Here is an 18,665-nt window from a genome sequence, read left to right on the forward strand (position 1 = left end):
ATTTCACCGAAGTATCCAAACTTTTCATCCTCAGCATTCCTGGACTCACATACAGGTAAATAAAAACGGTCAGTCTTTCACACTTGCTTTCTATTTATTGACCCCTATTGGCAATGCAGGTGTAGAGATAGAATTGTTATGTGAATTAGCCTGCCAACACTCACTGTCTAGCTGACTGTGAAGAGCTAGCTGCCCCTTGTGAGAAATTGAGCTGCCAGTATCCATGGAACTACACTCTATCATGAGTCAGTGTGTTCATGAAAGCAAATGAAACAAAAAAGTGCAGTGATTCATTGAGTACAGATAAATATAAGTGTGCAGGCATTCCCTGTCCACAAATAAAACTTATTGCCTTCATGGTTTTTAACGTTAGTCAACATCTCACATTGAAAATGCACATGTAGTGGGAATCCCCTATATAAACAGGTCTTGGTCATGCTGTAATTACAGGATGCAATCACAAAGTGGTGCTGAAGTCTCATCTACAATCTGTGGCAGTCTACATGCAATGTGGGAGATGTACGAACACCGCACTGAAACACAGTAGAAACAAAGTAGGGAGTGATGTCCCACTTCAGCATTCCAGTCACTAACAAACTGATAGTTGAATCCCTGCAAAAGTTCTCGGGCAAGGTTAAAGATTGCCTTGAAACCATACCTTTGTAAGTCAAAATAAAGCTGAATCAATTGAAATTTCCCACAGTTTAACAGGAATAGTCAGTAATCAGATCCCTGGATGACAGGAATAGCCAGTCATCAGGATCCTGGACGGCAGGAATAGTCGGTTATTAGGTCCCTGGTGATGATTCAACCTGTTTGTTTTCAAAGTCCCCCTGGAGCACAGGTTCAGAGAATCCTTTTACCTCCCGAGACCGGTCACTCCCTTCAGCTGTAAGGACAGTGTCCAGACTGTAGACTTCAAGCATTTTTATGATCTTCTCAGACTAACAGGAAAGACAACTGCAACAGTTAGACTTGACCCCTGATGGAGTCATTGAATGGTGGCACATTGGTTACAGTAACCAGCTCTCTGCCAACTATCAAAGGACTGATGAATATTCTTGTTAACACGCTTGACCAAACCCCAACATTTGTTAGAATACCAGACAAGAACCCCAAACAATTTTTTTTTAATTTGTAAAACTGTGAGGAAAGGATACTTCACCCCACGAGTGATGACTCTGACCAACAGGTATCTTTTATGTTAAAGCAACTTTAATTTAAACTCAGAATTAACAAAGAATAGCTCTATAATTATCAGTTAAAAAGTTCTTAAACACAAGGGGAAACTTTAAATTACTATCTATGCCTGCTGCTAACTCCAATTAAGCAATCCAATACAGTTCACATGCTACTTATAAACAAAGTTAACAAACAGATTACTTGCTTGGCTTTGTAGATACATTTGGAGAGTTCCTTTCAAAAGTTGATTCAGTACACGTCTCAATCTAATAGCATTATTTGGCAAAACTGCTGTTCAACTTAAAATCCTACTGTCTTGTCAGATTCAAATCCTATGGCAAACTGAAAAACTACAGATAGACCTGGCTCTTCCCATTAATTACATCATCTGTATCCTACTAAGATGTCACATGACCTACTTGCTAGGGCTAAATAAAATCCTTCATAAATTATCTACTCTCCAGGGAATTTCCAGAAATCATAACAATGTTCCATTACCCTTTATCTGTAATCAAGTAAGTGGTTAGAATGAATCATGACCTCACCTTTTATGTCTCCTTAATTACAGCTTTAGCATACATACTACCTGTCTGTATCTTAAACTAGGGTTTTTTAATATTACTGCAACAAATTTGAAATATATAACATATAACAATTTCTACAAGATTAAGTAAAATCCTAAGGCTTTTTATACTTATATAAAGAGCAAGGCGGCAGCCAGGGACAGGGTTGGCCCACTCAAGGATAGAGGAGGGAATCCATGAACGGAGCCAGAGGAAATGGGCGAGGTACTAAATGAGTACTTTGTATCAGTATTCAGCAAAGAGAAGGACTTGATGGATGAGGAGTCTGGGAAAGGGTGTATAGATAGTCTGGGTCACATTGAGGCCAAAAAGGAGGTGGTGTTGGGCATCTTAAAAAACATTAAGGTAGATAGGTCCCCAGGGCCTGATGGGATCTACCCTAGAAGGGAGGCAAGGGAGGAAATTTCTGGGGCCTTGGTAGAAATCTTTGTATCCTCACTGACGACAGGTGAGGTTCCAGAGGACTGGAGAATAGCCAATGTTTAAGAAGGGTAGCAAGGAGAGTCCAGGAAATTACAGTACGGTGAGCCTTACGTCAGTGATAGGGAAATTATTGGAGAGGATTCTTCGAGACAGGATTTACTCACATTTGGAAGCAAGTGAACGTATTAGCGAGAAGCAACATGGTTTTGTGAAGGGGAGGTTGTGTCTCACTAACTTGATCGAGTTTTTCGAGAAAGCGACAAAGATGATTGATGAAGGTAGGCCAGTGGATGTTGTCTACTTGAACTTCAGCAAGGACTTTGTTATCTACATGAACTTCAGTAAGGCCTTTGGACAAGGTCCATCATAGCAGGATGGTACAGAAGATGAGGTCACATGGGATCAGAGGTGAGCTGGCAAGATGGATACAAAACTGGCTCCGTCATAGAAAACAGAGGGGAGCAGTGGCAGGGTGCTTTTCTGATTGGAGGGCTGTGACTAGTGGTGTTCCGCAGGGCTCAGTGATGGGACCGTTGCTGTTTGTAGTACATATAAATGATTTGGAGGAAACTGTAACTGGTCTGGTGAGTAGGTTTGCGGATGACACAAAGGTTGGTGGAATTGCGGATAGCGATGAGGACGGTCAGAGGATACAGCAGGATTTAGATCATTTGGAGACTTGTGCGGAGAGATGGCAGATGGAGTTTAATCCGGACAAATGTGAGGTAATGCATTTTGGAAGGTCGAATACAGGTGGGAAATATACAGTAAATGGCAGAACCCTTAAGAATATTGACAGGCAGAGGGATCTTGATGTACAAGTCCACAGGTCACTGAAAGAGGCAAAGCAGGTGGAGAAGGTAGTCAAGAAGGCATACGGCATGCTTCCCTTCATCAGCCGGGGCATTGAGTATAAAAATTTGCAAGTCATGCTGCAGCTGTATAGAATTTTAGTTAGGCCACACTTGGAATATAGTATTCAATTCTGGTCACCACACTGCCAGAAGGATGGCTTTGGAGAGGGTACAGGAGAGGTTTACCAGGATGTTGCTTGGTATGGACGGCATTAACTATGAGGAGAGGTTGGATAAACTCGGTTGATCTCATTGGAACGACGGAGGTTGAGAGGCGACCAGAACGAAGTCTCCAAAATTATGAGGGGCATGGGCAATGTGGATAGTTAGAAACTTTTTCCCCAGTGTGGAAGAGTCAATTACTGAGGGACAGAGGTTTGAGGTACGAGGGGCAAAGTTTAGAGATGTGCGAGGAACGTATTTTACACAGAGGGTAGTGGGTGCCTGGAACTCGCTGCCAAAGAAGGTGGTGGAGATAGTGAAATTTGAGGGGCATCTTGACAAATACATGAATAGGTTGGGAAGTGTTGAAGGTTTTAGATTAGACGGGCAGCATGATCGGCGCAGGCTTGGAGGGCCAAAGGGCATGTTCTTTGTTCTATTCATCACATTCTCTACAGAAAGAAACAGCATTGTGACCATTCCACTGACCCAGACTTGGACTGACATTCGGACGGGCAGGGTATTGGATATACTTGGTTGTTTTGTGCTCAGAATTATAATCTATGCCTACCTTTACAGCAGAGAGCTCTCCAATGGGTTTGGTAATCATCTTCCCTCCATCTGAATACATCATCTTAGCCTACAGCAGCGAGAGGGATAAGACAGTGAGGTACTGGCTCACAATTGCAAGTACACACAGAAAGAACAAGAACTCCTTCCTATCCAAGTAATTCACCAGCATGCAACGACAACATCAGGCATTACAGCACAAGAGGTGGCCACTTGGCCCAACCTGTTTGTGCATCCACTGGAGCTCTCCACACCACATTTCCCTGACTGCTTATCTAAGCTCCTCGACATTAGAATTGATAATCATTAATCAGTGACAAAATGGTTAATTCTTAAATACTAACTTCCAGCTTTTCTATGTTAATTACATTTTTATTAGAAGGCTGGAGATACTGGTTTCTGCCTCCATTTCCATGAAACTAAAAGCAAAAACAGAACAGCAGAGGTTAAAACTATTGCAGTTCACTCAGCTTTGAGGGCTATCAGCAGTGAGATAGCCATGGCTATGTTTTGACTTATGGTTTTAAATTTCAACTTTGCCAAGAACGTTGCTGAGGAATTTGGATAAGGATTTCTCAGATAATCCTTTGATAAGATCTGAATCTGTATCAGAGCTAAAGTGTTAGGGTAAATACTTCAGAACTTGCCAAGGCTTAACTTAACGGTGAATTCTCTGGTACATTGAATTGTAAATGTGAACCTCAATGTGTCGTTATTGCTAGGAGCGGTTAACCTCATATATTCAATTCGAAGAAAGCCAATAAAGAAATTTAAACCCTATTATCATGCAGAATAGTTTAAAAAAACATCTATTCCCTAACATAAGAAGGATTCTGAACCCTCAGAACCATGCATCTGAATAAAAATTATTTTCTTCCCGCTGTCACTAGCGGGGAGGGTGCAGACTGTTAAGATGACGATTCTCCCGAGATTCTTGTTCATATTTCAGTGTCTCCCCATTTTCATCCCGAGGTCCTTCTTTAAGAGGCTGAATAAAATTATCCCGGGATTTGTCTGGGCGGGGAAGTCCCCGCGGGTGAGGAAGGTGATGCTCGAAAGGAACAGAGGGAAGGGGGGCTGCCGTTGCCGAACTTCAGCAATTACTACTGGGCGGCCAACATAGCGATGATAAGGAAATGGATGGTGGGTACGGGGTCAGTTTGGGAGCGGATGGAGGCTGCTTCGTTCAGGGGCACTAGTTTGGCAGCCCTGGTTACGGCACCTCTGCCGCGCGGTACTCCACCAGCCCGAAAGTGGTGGCGGCTCTGTGTATCTGGGGCCAGTGGAGGAGGCATATAGGGGAAGTGAGAGCATCGGTGTGGACCCCAATCTGCGGCAATCACCGATTTGCCCCGGGGAACATGGACAGTGGGTATCGAATGTGGCGGAGGGCGGGGATTGTGAGGGTGGGTGATCTGTTCCTGGAAGGGAGCTTTCTGAGCATGAGGGCGTTGGAAGAGAAGTTTGGGCTGGCAGGAGGAAATGACTTTAGACTTACAGGTGTGGGATTTTGTGCGCAGACTGGTGCCGTCCTTCCCACGCCTCCCACCAAAGGGGAGGCAGGACAGTGTAGTTTCTAGGGGAGAGGTAGGTGAGGGTAGAGTCTCAGATATTTACAAAGAACTAATGGAAGCAGAGGATACACAGACTGAGGACCTGAAGCTTAAGTGGGAAGAGGAGTTCGGGGAGATGGAGGACGGTATTTGGGCAGAACTCTGGGCAGAATAAACACGACCGCAACATGCGCCAGGCTCAGTCTGATCCAGTTTAAGGTCGTGCACCGGGCCCACATGACGGTGGCCCGGATGAGTAAATTCTTCGGGCTGGAGGACAAGTGTGCCAGATGCGCCAGTGGGCCAGCTAATCACGTGCACATGTTCTGGTCGTGCCCTAAACTCAGAGGGTAGTGGCAGGGATTCGCGGACATCATGTCCCGGGTTTTGAAAATTGGGATGGTAATGAGTCCTGAGGTGGCAATCTTTGGGGTGTCGGAGGACCCGGGAGTCCAGGAGGAGAAGGAGGCCAACGTCTTGGCCTTTGCTTCCCTGGTAGCCCGGCGATGAATACTGTTGGCACGGAGGGACTCAAAGCCCCCGAAGACCAAGGTATGGCTGTCGGACATGGCGAGCTTTCTCGGTCTAGAAAAGGTTAAGTTCGCCTTGAGAGGTTCACGATCAGGGTTCACCCGGAGGTGGCAGCCATTCATTGACTTCTTTGCGGAGAATTAATCTCATGTGTAACAAGCAGCTCTGCCCTCTCCTCCTGTCATTTCCCTACCTGTTCCAAACAGTTTTTACAAGTTTCCTGCACAAGTTGCTCAGGATCCACATCTTCCCCAATATTCTCCTTCACATTCCATGCAGCCTTCTGGAAAAACTGAAAACAGATTCAGTCAGCAGCAAAACAAGCAAACCTATTTCAGGGTGTGCTTTGCACTTAAACTGCAGCACTTCAACCCATACATTAATACATCCACTTACCAATCCACCCAGAGAATAGGGAACATAACCCACAGATCCAGGTGGAGCAAATACTAAAATAACAAAAGCGGCAGGACGTGACAAACAGAAGCGTTTTAAGTTAAATGGTGTGAGAAAGGTAACATCAGGGCAGAAGGGTAGGTTAGATATTTGATCTAAGAAAGAGTTTTGTATACTAAGACATGGCAAGTAAGATAATAAAATTGAATTTGAGGCTCAAATATAACTCCGAAGGTAAAATACAGCGGCCAATTCGTAGACAGGGCAGAAAGCTGGTCAGGATTGGAATTGCCGAAAAGCATGTCAAGAGCAGCACCAGATTGTCCAGGATTGGAATTGCCGAAAAGCATGTCAAGAGCAGCACCAGATTGTCCAGGTGGCGGGGGGGGGGGGGGGGGGGGGGGGGGGGGGGGGGGTAAATTGTCCACGGGGGGGTAAATTGTCCACGAGGAGGGGGGGGGGGGGTAAATTGTCCAGGTGGTGGGTAAGGGGGGGTAAATTGTCCACGTGGTGGGTAAGGGGGGGCAAATTGTCCACGTGGGGGGGGGGGGTGTAAATTGTCCACGTTGGGGGGGGGGTGTAAATTGTCCACGTGGGGAGGGGTAAATTGTCCACGTTGGGGGGGGGTAAATTGACCACATGGGGAGAAGAGTGTAATTTGTCCACGTGGGGAGGGGGTAAATTGTCCACATGGGGGGGGGGGGGTAAATTGTCCACGTGGGGGAGAGGGGGTAAATTGTCCACGTTGGGGGGGTAAATTGTCCACGTGGGGGAGAGGGGGTAAATTGTCCACATGGGGGGGGGGGTAAATTGTCCACGTGGGGGAGAGGGGGTAAATTGTCCACGTGGGGGAGAGGGGGTAAATTGTCCACGTTGGGGGGAGGAGGGGATAAATTGTCCACATGGGGGAGAGGGGGTAAATTGTCCACGTGGGCTGGGGAGGGGGTAAATTGTCCACGTGGGGGGGAGGGGATAAATTGTCCACGTGGGGGAGAGGGGGTAAATTGTCCACGTGGGATGGGGAGGGGGTAAATTGTCCACGTGGGATGGGGAGGGGGTAAATTGTCCACGTGGGATGGGGAGGGGGTAAATTGTCCACGTGGGATGGGGAGGGGGTAAATTGTCCACGTGGGATGGGGAGGGGGTAAATTGTCCACGTGGGGGAGAGGGGGTAAATTGTCCACTTGGGGGAGAGGGGGTAAATTGTCCACGTGGGGGGAGGGGGTAAATTGTCCACGTGGGGGGAGGGGGTAAATTGTCCACGTGGGGGGGGGGGGAGGGAGGGGGTAAATTGTCCACGTGGGGGAGAGGGGGTAAATTGTCCACGTGGGGGAGAGGGGGTAAATTGTCCACATTGGGGGGGGGTAAATTGTCCACGTGGGGGGTGGGGTAAATTGTCCACGGCGGGGGGGGGGTAAATTGTCCACGGCGGGAGAGGGGGTAAATTGTCCACGTTTAGGGGGGGAGAGGGGGTAAATTGTCCACAAGGAGGGGGGGGGGTAAATTGTCCACGTGGGGGGGGGGGGGGGTGTAATTTGTCCACGTCGGGTGGGGAGGGGGTGTAAATTCTCCACGTGGGGGGGAGGGGGGTGTAAATTGTCCACGTGGGGGGGGGGGGGGAGGGGGTGTAAATTGTCCACGTGGGGGGCTAGGGGGGTGTAAATTGTCCACGTGGGGGGGGGAGGGGTGTAAATTGTCCAGGTTGGGGGGGGGGGGGAGGGGGGGTAAATTGTCCACGTGGGGGGGGAGGGGGTGTAAATTGTCCATGTGGGGGGGAGGGGGGTGTAACTTGTCCACGTGGGGGAGAGGGGGGGTAAATTGTCCACGTGGGGGGAGGGGGTGTAGATTGTCCATGTGGGGGGGGGAGAAGGGGTGTAAATTGTCCACGTGGGGGGGGGGGGAAGGGGTGTAAATTGTCCACGTGGGGGTGGGAGGGGGTGTAAATTGTCCATGTGGGGGGGGAGGGGGTGTAACTTGTCCACGTGGGGGAGAGGGGGGTAAATTGTCCACGTGGGGGGAGGGGGTGTAGATTGTCCATGTGGGGGGGGGTGTAAATTGTCCACGTGGTGGGGGAGGGGGTGTAAATTGTCCACGTGGGGGAGGGGGTGTAAAAAACATTTTTTAAAAGAAGAAAAAAAAAGAGCAGCACCAGATTGAAATTCAAAAATGGCTGTGAGCAGTAGATTTTGCAAAGACCATAGACCCTGACAATATTCCAGTACGGGCAGCACGGTAGCATAGTGGATAGCACAATTGCTTCACAGTTCCAGGGTCCCAGGTTCGATTCCCGGCTTGGGTCACTGTCTGTGCGGAGTCTGCACGTTCTCCCCGTGTGTGCGTGGGTTTCCTCCAGGTGCTCCGGTTTCCTCCCACAGTCCAAAGATGTGCAGGTTAGGTGGATTGGATCTGAATGATCAGATTCTATGGATAATGGGACATTGCCCTGCTATATCTTGTCCAGAAAAAGTAAGACAAATCCAACCTGGCCAATGATAAACAATGTAAAGATACAAATTAGGAGCAGACGTAGGCCACTCTGCCCCTCAAGCATGCTCTGCTATTTGATAAGAACATAACTGATATGTTTGTGGCCTCAACTGTACCTTCCTGTCTACCCCCAAAACCTTTGACTCCCTTGTTAATCAAGAATCTATCTAACTCAGCCTCAAAGGGATTCAAAGGCCCAGCCTCCACACCTCTGTGGGGAAGAGAATTCCACACACTCATAACCCCCCAAAAAACTCTTTAATAATAGATTATTTCATTTTCCCTCCGATGATGTTAAACTAACTGGCCTGTAGTGTCCTGCTTTCTGTCTCTCTCCTTCCTTGAGCAGAGGTGTCACATTAGCAATTTTCCAATCCACTGGGACATTTCTCAGGAATTTTGGAAAATTAAAACTGATGCATATGCTATCTCAGGAACCACTTCTTATTGATCCCCAGAATAAAGTCCATCGGGTCTTGGGGACATTTCAGCCTTTATATTTCTAATAATTTTCTCAGTACCCTTTCCATGGTTATTGCAATTGTTCCTTCCTACCTTACAACCCTTGATTTACAAATGTACCTGGGATGTTATGTGTCTTCTACCATGAGAACAGACAAAACATCTACTCAACACCTCTGTCATTTCTCCATTTCTTATGAATTCCCCATTTTCAATCTCCAGAGTTCCAATGCTCATTTTAGTTACTCTTATCCTACAACTACTTGTAGAAACTCTTATTATCACCCTATTAGCCTCCGCTCGATCATCAGCACATAACGGAAGGGTTTGTTGATAGTGCTGACACAGCAACAGCCTGCTCACTGATGCACAGCTTAGGTACACCAGGGCTACTCGGCTCCTGACCTTGATATAGACAAAAGAGCTTATTCCAAAAAGTAGGGCAAGAGCGACTGCCCGAGACAAAGGCAGGATTTGACCGGATGTGGCTTCAAGTTCTAACTAGTGAGAGGGTAGGCCATTGTAAATTTAATGATGAGCCAGACTTAGTTAATAATCAAACAGTACAGGAACATTTATTGAAGAACCATAGTAACATGATCAAATTCAGTGTTAAATTTATAAAGCAACAAGTTTTTAGATTTTGGCAATAAAATGAGACAGAGAGACAATAGCAAACTGGTCAAAAATGTTATTTGTTCAAACTACAGAGAAGCAGTAGAGTTATTCAAAAAGGTAGCTGAATACAGAATCAATACATACCCCTACATTTGAGATTGGTTTATGGAGCTTAATCCAGACTGAGCAGGGTAGACAGATTTTTACCCACACATTGTAATGTAAGAACGCTGTGGGTTTGGGAGGCTTACCTTGGTGTACTTGTTGATCACAGCACGGATCTCCTCATTGATGTGAGGCTGCAGAACAGTTCGCAACAGATCCATGGATATGTTTGGATTGGTAAAGCTGAGGAAAGGAGACAGTGTGATATTTCACCCTTGTAAACTCTCTGGCAAAAACAACATTCAATAGATCATTCAATGCCCCTGATAGTCTGCAGTTCCCTCCGGAATCTTGAACACCTGCAGATGAATGTGTATTATTTCATTCCCATCCTGTGAGCAAACTGGAGGATAGAACTCACGTGGAAAATAAAGACAGTGCTCACAGATAGTCATCAGTTTTACTTCTACCAAGTCCAAGACACCAATCTAATGTTACATACACCTGCTACAAGTGTGGAGGGAGTTAAAATTCAGAAGAGGCTATCTTTTCTTTTAAATTAAGGGGCAATTTAGAGTGGCCAATACACCTACTCTGCACATCTTTTGGGTTGTGGGGGCATAAGTAGTTAGCACTGTGGCTTCACAGCGCCAGGGTTCCAGGTTCGATTCCCTGCTGGGTCACTGTCTATGCGGAGTCTGCACGTTCTCCCCGTACCTGCGTGGGTTTCCTCCAGGTGCTCCGGTTTCCTCCCACAGTCCAAAGACGTGCAGGTTAGGTGGATTGACCATGATAAATTGCCCTTAGTGACCAAAAAGGTTAGGAGGGGTTATTGGGTTACGGGGATAGGGTGGAAGTGAGGGCTTAAGTGGGTCAGTGCAGACTCGATGGGCTGAATGGCCTCCTTCTGCATTGTATGTTCTATGTGAGACATGGGGAAAATGTGCAAACTCCACATAGACAGTGAATCAGGGCCGGGATTGAACCTGGATCCTCGGCACCGTGAGGCAGCGTTGCTAACCACTGCGCCATTGTGTCGCCCCCAGAAGAGGCTATCCTAATGAGAGTCTGCCTCATGTAATCCAAGTTAAACAATATGTCTCCTTTCAAAGGATTTGCTGGTCCTCAATCCACAATTCAAAGTAAAAATGAAGAGAACACCATGGTCAGGAAGAAAAGACAGGTTGAACAAGTATTGTTTTGATGTTGCGATTTGAAAAGCTGCAGGCTGCAAGAGAGAGGGACTGAGGGAGTTCAGGAACTAATTGTTTTTAACCGCTGCTGAAGAATGAGATCGGGACAGTTCAAGGACTTCTGACTTCAAGAGTGAAATCATAGTAAAATTAGTGTATTTGGACAATCGACTCTGAACCGACCATTCGAAAGACCACCCTACACAGGCCCAATCCCCGCCCTATCCCTGTAACCCCACCTAAACCTAGGGGCAATTTAGCATGGCCAATCTACCCAACCTGCATCTCTTTGGGCTGTGGGAGGAAACCGGAGCACTCAGAGGAAACCCACACAGACACAGAATCTCCACACAATCACCCGAGGTCGGAATCGACCCCAGCTCCCTGGCGCTGTGAGGCAGCCGTGCTAACCACTGGGCCACCATGCAGCCCTCCGTAAGAACGAAGAACACACAGGAATTATTCTATTCCAGGAAAGGGGAGTTCTGAGATGCAACAAACAGCAGAGCATCGCTAAAGGTAGAGACAGAGTGAGAGCAGAGTTGAGCGCACTCCGGATTGATATGTCCCAGTTAACCTCCTGCACTGTATCACAGAGCCATTGTGTTTGCATTGTCTCCCTGAATGGACAATTTCAATTAGTGCCATTCTCTTACTTTATCGCCGTAATCCTGCACATTCATCCTTTTCAGATGAAACTCATAAGGTCTCAAGACCTGATGATTTCAATTACAAACATAGATTTTCACACACAACAAATGATAACTACATCCGTTGGGTAAACACACGGAGAGATACAAAGGCTGAAGGGAAGGCATTTGTACCTTCCTGAACATGGGAGACGCTTGCAATGGAGACGCTCCATTTATTGTCCAACCCTGAAGGCACTGACAGTCAACCACATTGTGAGTTACTGGAGTCATGTGTCGGCTAGGCAGCAGCAGGGTACTGGTGAGACCACACCTGGAATATTGTGTGCAGTTTTGGTCTCTTTATCTGAGGAAAGTTTACTTTCATTCCTGGAATGGCGGGACTAAGTTGAGGAGAGATTGAGTCAGTTAGGATTGTATTCGCTGGAATTTAGAAGAATTTTTTTTTTAAATTTAGAGTACCCAATTATTTTTTTCCAATTAAGGGCAATTTAGCGGAACCAATCCACCTACCCTGCACACCTTTTTGGGTTATGGGGGCGTCTCTAATCCCGCAACCCATTCTGCCGGCAGGCGCTACCCTTGCCAGCGATATGCAAGCGGCCCCTATCCTGCGCCCTCCTGTGGGTGTCTTCCTTGGGTGGGCTGTGTGATACCCCGCCAGTAGGGTGGCACCTGGTTGTGGAGTGGAGGGGGCCACCGTGTGGCAATGACGGGCGTCATACATGGTAGCATGCATGTGGGCAGGGCCCACGGTGGGGCTGGGCAAATGGGATGGCCACCTGTTGGGACCATAGCTGTAGTGTGCCGTGCGTCCTGTGTGCGCCGCCTGTAGAACCCCTGCGCAGACCCTCTCAAGGCAAACGTTATCCTTTCCAACTTGATAAACCCAGCCATATCATTTATCCAGGCCTCCACGCTGGGGGGCTTCGCCTCCTTCCACATTAGCAAGATCCTTCACCGGGCTACTAGGGACGCAAAGGCCAGCATGCCGGCCTCTTTCGCCTCCTGCACTCCCGGCTCACCCACTACTCCAAATAGTGCTAGCCCCCAGCTTGGCTTGACCCGGACTTTCACCACCTTAGATACTGTTCCCGCCACTCCCCTCCAGTGCCAGGCATGACCAAAACATATGGACATGGTTCGCCGGACTTCCTGAGCACCTCCCACATCTGTCCTCCACCCCAAAGAACCTACTCAGCCTCGCCCCCATCATATGCGCTCTATGAACCACCTTAAATTGTATCAGGCTAAGCCTGGCACACGAGGAAGAGGAATTAACCCTACTTAGGGCATCAGCCCATAGCCCCGCCTCAATCTCCTCCCCCAACTCCTCCTCCCATTTACCCTTCAGCTCCTCTACCAAAGCCTCCCACTCTTCTTTCATCTTCTGGTATATCGCCGACACCTTGCCCTCTCCAACCCATACGCCTGAAATCACCCTATCTTGAACCCACTGTGCCGGGAGCAGCGGAAATTCCCTTACCTGCCGCCTCACAAACGCCCTCACCTGCATGTACCTGAAAGCGTTTCCCGGGGGTAGCCCAAACTTCTCCTCCAGCGCCCCTAAGCTCGCAAACGCCCGTCAATGAACAGGTACCCCAATCTTCTAATCCCTGCCCGATGCCAGCTCTGAAACCCCACATCCATCCTTCCTGGGACAAACCCATGGTTGTCTCTGATCGGGGGCCCACACTGAAGCTTCCGTCGCCCCCCGTGTCGTTTCCACTGCCCCCAGATCTTTAGCGTTGCCGCCACCACCGGGCTCGTGGTGTACCTTGTCGGGCGAGAGCGGCAGCGGTGCCGTCACCAGCGCCCCCAGGCTCGTTCCTTTGCAGGACGCCATCTCCAACCTCTTCCATGCCGCCCCCGCTCCCTCCATCACCCACTTATGGATCATTGCCACATTAGCTGCCCAATAGTGACCACCCAAATTCGGCAGCGCCAACCCTCCCTATCTCTGCTACGCTCCAAGAACCCCCTCCTTACCCGCGGGGTCTTGCTCGCCCACACAAATCCTGTAATGCTCCTACTTACCCTCTTAAAAAGGCCTTAGTGATCACAATTGGGAGCATTGGAATACAAAAAGAAATCTCGGGAGGACCACCATTTTAACCGACTGTACCCTATCCGCCAGCGAGAGTGGCAACATGTCCCACCTTTTAAAATCCTCCTCCATCTGTTTTCACCAATCGCGTCAAATTGAGTTTATGCAGTGCCCCCCAACTCCTAGCTACCTGAAACCCCAAATATCGAAAGCTCCTTTCCGCCCTCCTCAACGGTAGGTCCTCTATCCCTCTTCCCTGGTCCCCCGGATGGATCACAAAGAGCTCACTCTTTCCCACATTGAGCTTATAGCCCGAAAAGTCTCCAAACTCCCGTAGGATCTGCATTACCTCAACCATCCGCTCCACTGGATCCGTCACATACAGCAACAGGTCGTCTGCATACAGCGACACTCGATGTTCCTCTCCCCCTCGAACCACCCCCTCCCATTTCCCCGACTCCCGTAACGCCATGGCCAAAGGTTCACATACTTCCTGTAGAACACCACTTTCGGGATCAGTGCCCTGCCCAAAACAAAAAAATCTATCCGGGAGTAGGCCTTATGTACGTGGGAGAAAAAAAGAAATTCTCTGGCCAAAGGTCTGGCAAATCTCCACGGATCTACTCCCCCCATCTGATCCATAAACCCCTAAGCACCTTGTCCGCAGCCGGCCTCCTCCCCGTCCTAGATCTGGAACGATCTAATGCTGGGTCCAGCACCGTGTTAAAATCCCCACCCATTATCAAACTCCCTGCCCCAACATCCGTTTCATGAATCCAGCATCGTCCCAGTTTGGGGCATATACATTCACCAGTACCACCTCCGTCCCCTGCAAACTACCACTCACCATCACGCATCGGCCTCCCTTGTCCGCTACTATGTTCTTGGGCTCAAATGACACCCGCTTCCCCGCCAGTATTGCCACCCCTCTATTCTTCGCATCCAGCCCTGAATGGAACACCTGTCCCACCCATCCCTTCCTTAACCTGACCTGATCTGCCACCTTCAGATGTGTCTCCTGAAGCATGGCCACGTCTGCCTTCAGTCCCTTTAGGTGCGCGAACACTCGGGCCCACTTAACCGGCCCATTTAGGCCTCTCCCATTCCACGTGATCAGCCGGATTGGGGGTTACCCCCCCCCCCCCCCCCCCGCCCCCCCGCCGACTAGCCATCTTCTATCTTAGGCGAGTCTCACCTCCCTCCAGGACCGACACCCACATTCCCCATCATCATTTTGTCTACAGAAAGGAAAAAAGGAAATTTTAGGAATTTTAACCAGAACTCTACCCACATCCCCCTCCATCATCCCACGCACAAAATATTCTTTACCCATATTTACAACCCCATATACAACCACATCCCCTCAGTTGGAGCCCAGTTTTTCCGTCTGTATAAAGGTCCAAGCCTCTTCTGCCGTTTCAAAATAATGGTGTCTGTCCTGATAAGTGACCCACAGTCGCGCAGGCTGCAGCATGCCGAACCGGACTCTTTTTCTATGCAGCACCGCCTTGGCCCGGTTGAAGCCAGCTCTCCTCTTTGCCACCTCCGCGCTCCAATCCTGGTATACTCGGATCACCGCGTTCTCCCATCTGCTGCTCCGCACCTTCTTGGCCCATCTCAGCACACTTTCTTTATCCACGAAGCGATGGAACCTTGCCACTATCGCCCTTGGCGGCTCATCTGCCTTGGGTCTCCTCGCCAGGACCCGGTGAGCCCCTTCCAGCTCCAGGGGGGTCGGAGAGGCCTCCGCACCCATCAGTGAATGGAGCATCGTGCTCACGTACGCCCCAGCATCAGCTCCCTCCACTCCTTCAGGAAGACCCAGAATCCGGAGATTCTTCCTCCTCGACATGTTCTCCAGGACCTCAATTCTCTCGGCTCACCTCTTGTGCACCGCCTCGTGCGCCTCCATTTTTACCGCCAGGCCCTGGATATCGTCCTCGTTGGTGTTCACCTTATCGTTCACCTCACGAAGCTCCACCGCCTGGGTCGTCTGGGTCTCCTTCAGCCCCTCGATCGCCAACAGTATCGGCGCCAGCACCTCTACACATCTCATGAAGAACTCCTGCTGGTCTGGCCCCCATGCTGCCTGCACTCCGCCCTCCGCCATCTTGCCTTCTTCCCCTCGTTTTGTTCTCTGCTCCATGGCCTCTTTCCTCGTTGCTCCACCGCTGCTCCCTGCCAAATATTGTGGGGGGGGGACCTCGCTGCTCCTTCCCACACGGGATCAATCAAAAAAAAGCTCCGTTGGGGCCCCTCTGGAGAACCCGAAAGTCCATTTTCGCGGGATCTGCCGAACTGCCGAAACGTGCGGCTTTGCTCCGCATCGCCGCAACCGGAAGTCCCCAGTTAGATTTGTAAGAACAATGTGGCAACTTTCTTATTTAGTCGTGCCAGTCAGAATGAACAGATTTATTAATTATTCTATTTTAAAACTTGGTAATTTGAAAATGTCTGGGCCAGGACCATTACCATGAGGCCAGTGCCTACATGTACACTGATTATAATAAACATGCTTTACCTCACCGCCATCTGTGATCTCCGACCCCTTCGAGCAACTTGCCGATGCTTAATCATAATGTTCCAGGGTTCTGCAAAACAGGGAAACGTCACAAGAACGTCACAACATTGTCTCCAGCATCAAGCCCCATCACCAAAACCAGTGTCCTGGCGGCATGTCCCTGATTGTCACACCGGGCCCCGGAGGCGCGACCCCGGCCCCCACACCGGGCCCCGGTGGAGCGACCCAGGCCCTCACACCGGGCCCCGACCCCTACACTGGGCCCTGGCGGCGCGACCCCGGCCCCCACACCGGGCCCCCGGTGGCGCGAACCCAGCCCTCCACACTGGGCCCCGGGGGGCGCGATCCTGGCCCTCACACCGGGCCCCGGCGGCGCGACCCCGGCCCACACACCAGGCCCCGGCGGTGGGATCCCGGCCCTCACACCGGGCCCCGGCGGCGGGATCCCGGCCCTCACACCGGGCCCCGGCGGTGCACCCCCGGCACTCACACCGGGCCCCGACAGTGCGTCCTTGGCCACATGGGCCCCGCGGAGCACCCTCAACCCCACACCAGTCCCTGCTCTGCCCCTTCGGTTGTACACTGGGCCCTGCAATGCTAATGTAAAAGGAAACACGGATGTCTCTCTTTTTAATAAGAAATAAATGATAAAAGGATAGTGAAATGGGACATTTAGGGGCACAGAAAGGACGACCCCTTGGCGACAGAGGCACGTCTGAGGTACTCAAATAGGGTTTTGTATCTGCCTTCATTAAGGAATCTGCCATGTGGTAATAAAGAAAGTGGCGGTATCTATATTGGATAGGATAAAAATGGAGGATTTACTTCAATGTGTGACAGTCTTCAAAGTATCAAAATCACCCAGTCCAGGTGGGATGTATCCTAGTTTATTTTAAATTCATTTATGGGACATGGCGTCGAAGGTTAGGCCAGCATTCATTGCCCATCCCTAGTTGCCCTTCAGAAAGTGCTGGTGAGTTGCCTTTTTGAACCGCTGCAGTCCCTGAGCTGTAGGTACACCCACAGTGCTGTCAGGGAGGAAGCACCAGAATTTTGACCCAGCGACAGTGAAGGAACGGAGCTATGTTTCCAAGTCGGGGTGGTGAGTGACTGGGAGGGGAAGCTCCAGGTGGTGTTGTTCCCAGGGATCTGCTGCTCTTGTCCTTCTAGATGGTAGTGGTCATGGGTTTGGAAGGTGCTGCCTGAAGGACCTTGGTGAATTTCAGCAGTGGATCTTGTAGATGGTACACATGGCTGCCACTGTTGGTGGATGGATTAATGTTTGTGGAAGGGGTAGCAATCAAGCAGGCTGCTTTGTCTGGATGGTGAGGAGTGTTGTTGGAGCTGTACTCATGCAGGCAACTGAGAGTCCATGAGTATCACACTCCTGACTTATGTCTTGCAGACAGGCTTTTTGGAGGAGGGGGGGGGGGGGGGGGGGGGGGGGGGGGGGGGGGGGGGGGGGGGGGGGGGAGCGCGGGGTGAGGTGGGGAGTTACTAACCATAGGATTCCTAGCTTTTGACCTGCTCTGGTAGCCACAGTATTAATGTGGTTAGTTCAGATCAGTATCTGATCAATGGTAAACCCCCAGGATGTTGATTGTGGGGGATTCAGCAATGGTAATGTCTTTGAATGCCAAGGGCCGATGGTTCGATCCTCTCTTGTCAGAGATGGTCATTATCTGGGCACTTTTGTGGCGCGAAGGTAACTTGCCACTGTCAGCCCAAGCCTGGGTATTGTCCAGGTCTTGCTGCATTTGGACACGGACTGCTTCATTATCTGAAGAGTTGGGAATGATGCTGAACACTGTGCAGTCATCCACAAACATCCCCAGTTCTGACCTCATGGTGGAAGGGAGGTCATTAACGAAGCAGCTGAAGATGGTTGGCCTAGGACACTACCCTGAGAAAGCCCCTGCAGTGATGTCCTGGAGCTGAAACGATAGACCTCCAATCACCACAACCATCTTCCTTTGTGCCAGGTATGACTCCAACCAGCGGAGAGGATTCCCCGATCCCCACTGACTCCAATTTTGCTTGGAGTCCTTGATGCCATGCTCAGTCAAACACTGCCTTGATGTCAAGGATAGTCACTCTCATCTCTGTGTTATGACACCCTGGGCAAGTGCACGGTCAATTCAACCCCACAGGCCTCGGAGTCCCAACATAAGTGAATTAACCAATAATTTGTGTAAAGTTGATGGAACTTTTGACCCTCAACTGCTCCAATGACCATATTTGGAAGGAAAATACAAAAGAACTGTTATTTTTAAAAAGAGAAGAGATAAACATGTAATGGCAATAAAAGAATAACAATCTGCTCATCT

General features: G+C 49.6%; 1 protein-coding gene across 2 annotated transcripts in view; it reads right to left on the bottom strand.

Annotated features, from left to right (window-relative positions):
* LOC140428239 (deoxynucleotidyltransferase terminal-interacting protein 1) overlaps positions 1-16,485 on the bottom strand; it is a 113,228-nt gene extending 96,743 nt beyond the window's left edge. For both annotated transcript variants that reach the window (XR_011948738.1, XM_072514489.1), the window contains exons 1-4: positions 16,339-16,485; positions 10,074-10,170; positions 6,053-6,151; positions 3,777-3,845 (exon numbers count right to left, since the gene is read on the bottom strand). Coding sequence is in view for 1 of the 2 variants with exons in the window: in XM_072514489.1 (XP_072370590.1) it covers positions 3,777-3,845; positions 6,053-6,151; positions 10,074-10,170; positions 16,339-16,394 (321 nt within the window). In the remaining variant the exon portion in view is untranslated. The remainder of the gene's footprint in view (positions 1-3,776; positions 3,846-6,052; positions 6,152-10,073; positions 10,171-16,338) is intronic.
* Positions 16,486-18,665: the final 2,180 nt, after the last annotated feature.

Source organism: Scyliorhinus torazame, chromosome 8 (genome assembly GCF_047496885.1).
Source record: "Scyliorhinus torazame isolate Kashiwa2021f chromosome 8, sScyTor2.1, whole genome shotgun sequence".
Lineage (NCBI taxonomy): Eukaryota > Metazoa > Chordata > Chondrichthyes > Carcharhiniformes > Scyliorhinidae > Scyliorhinus > Scyliorhinus torazame.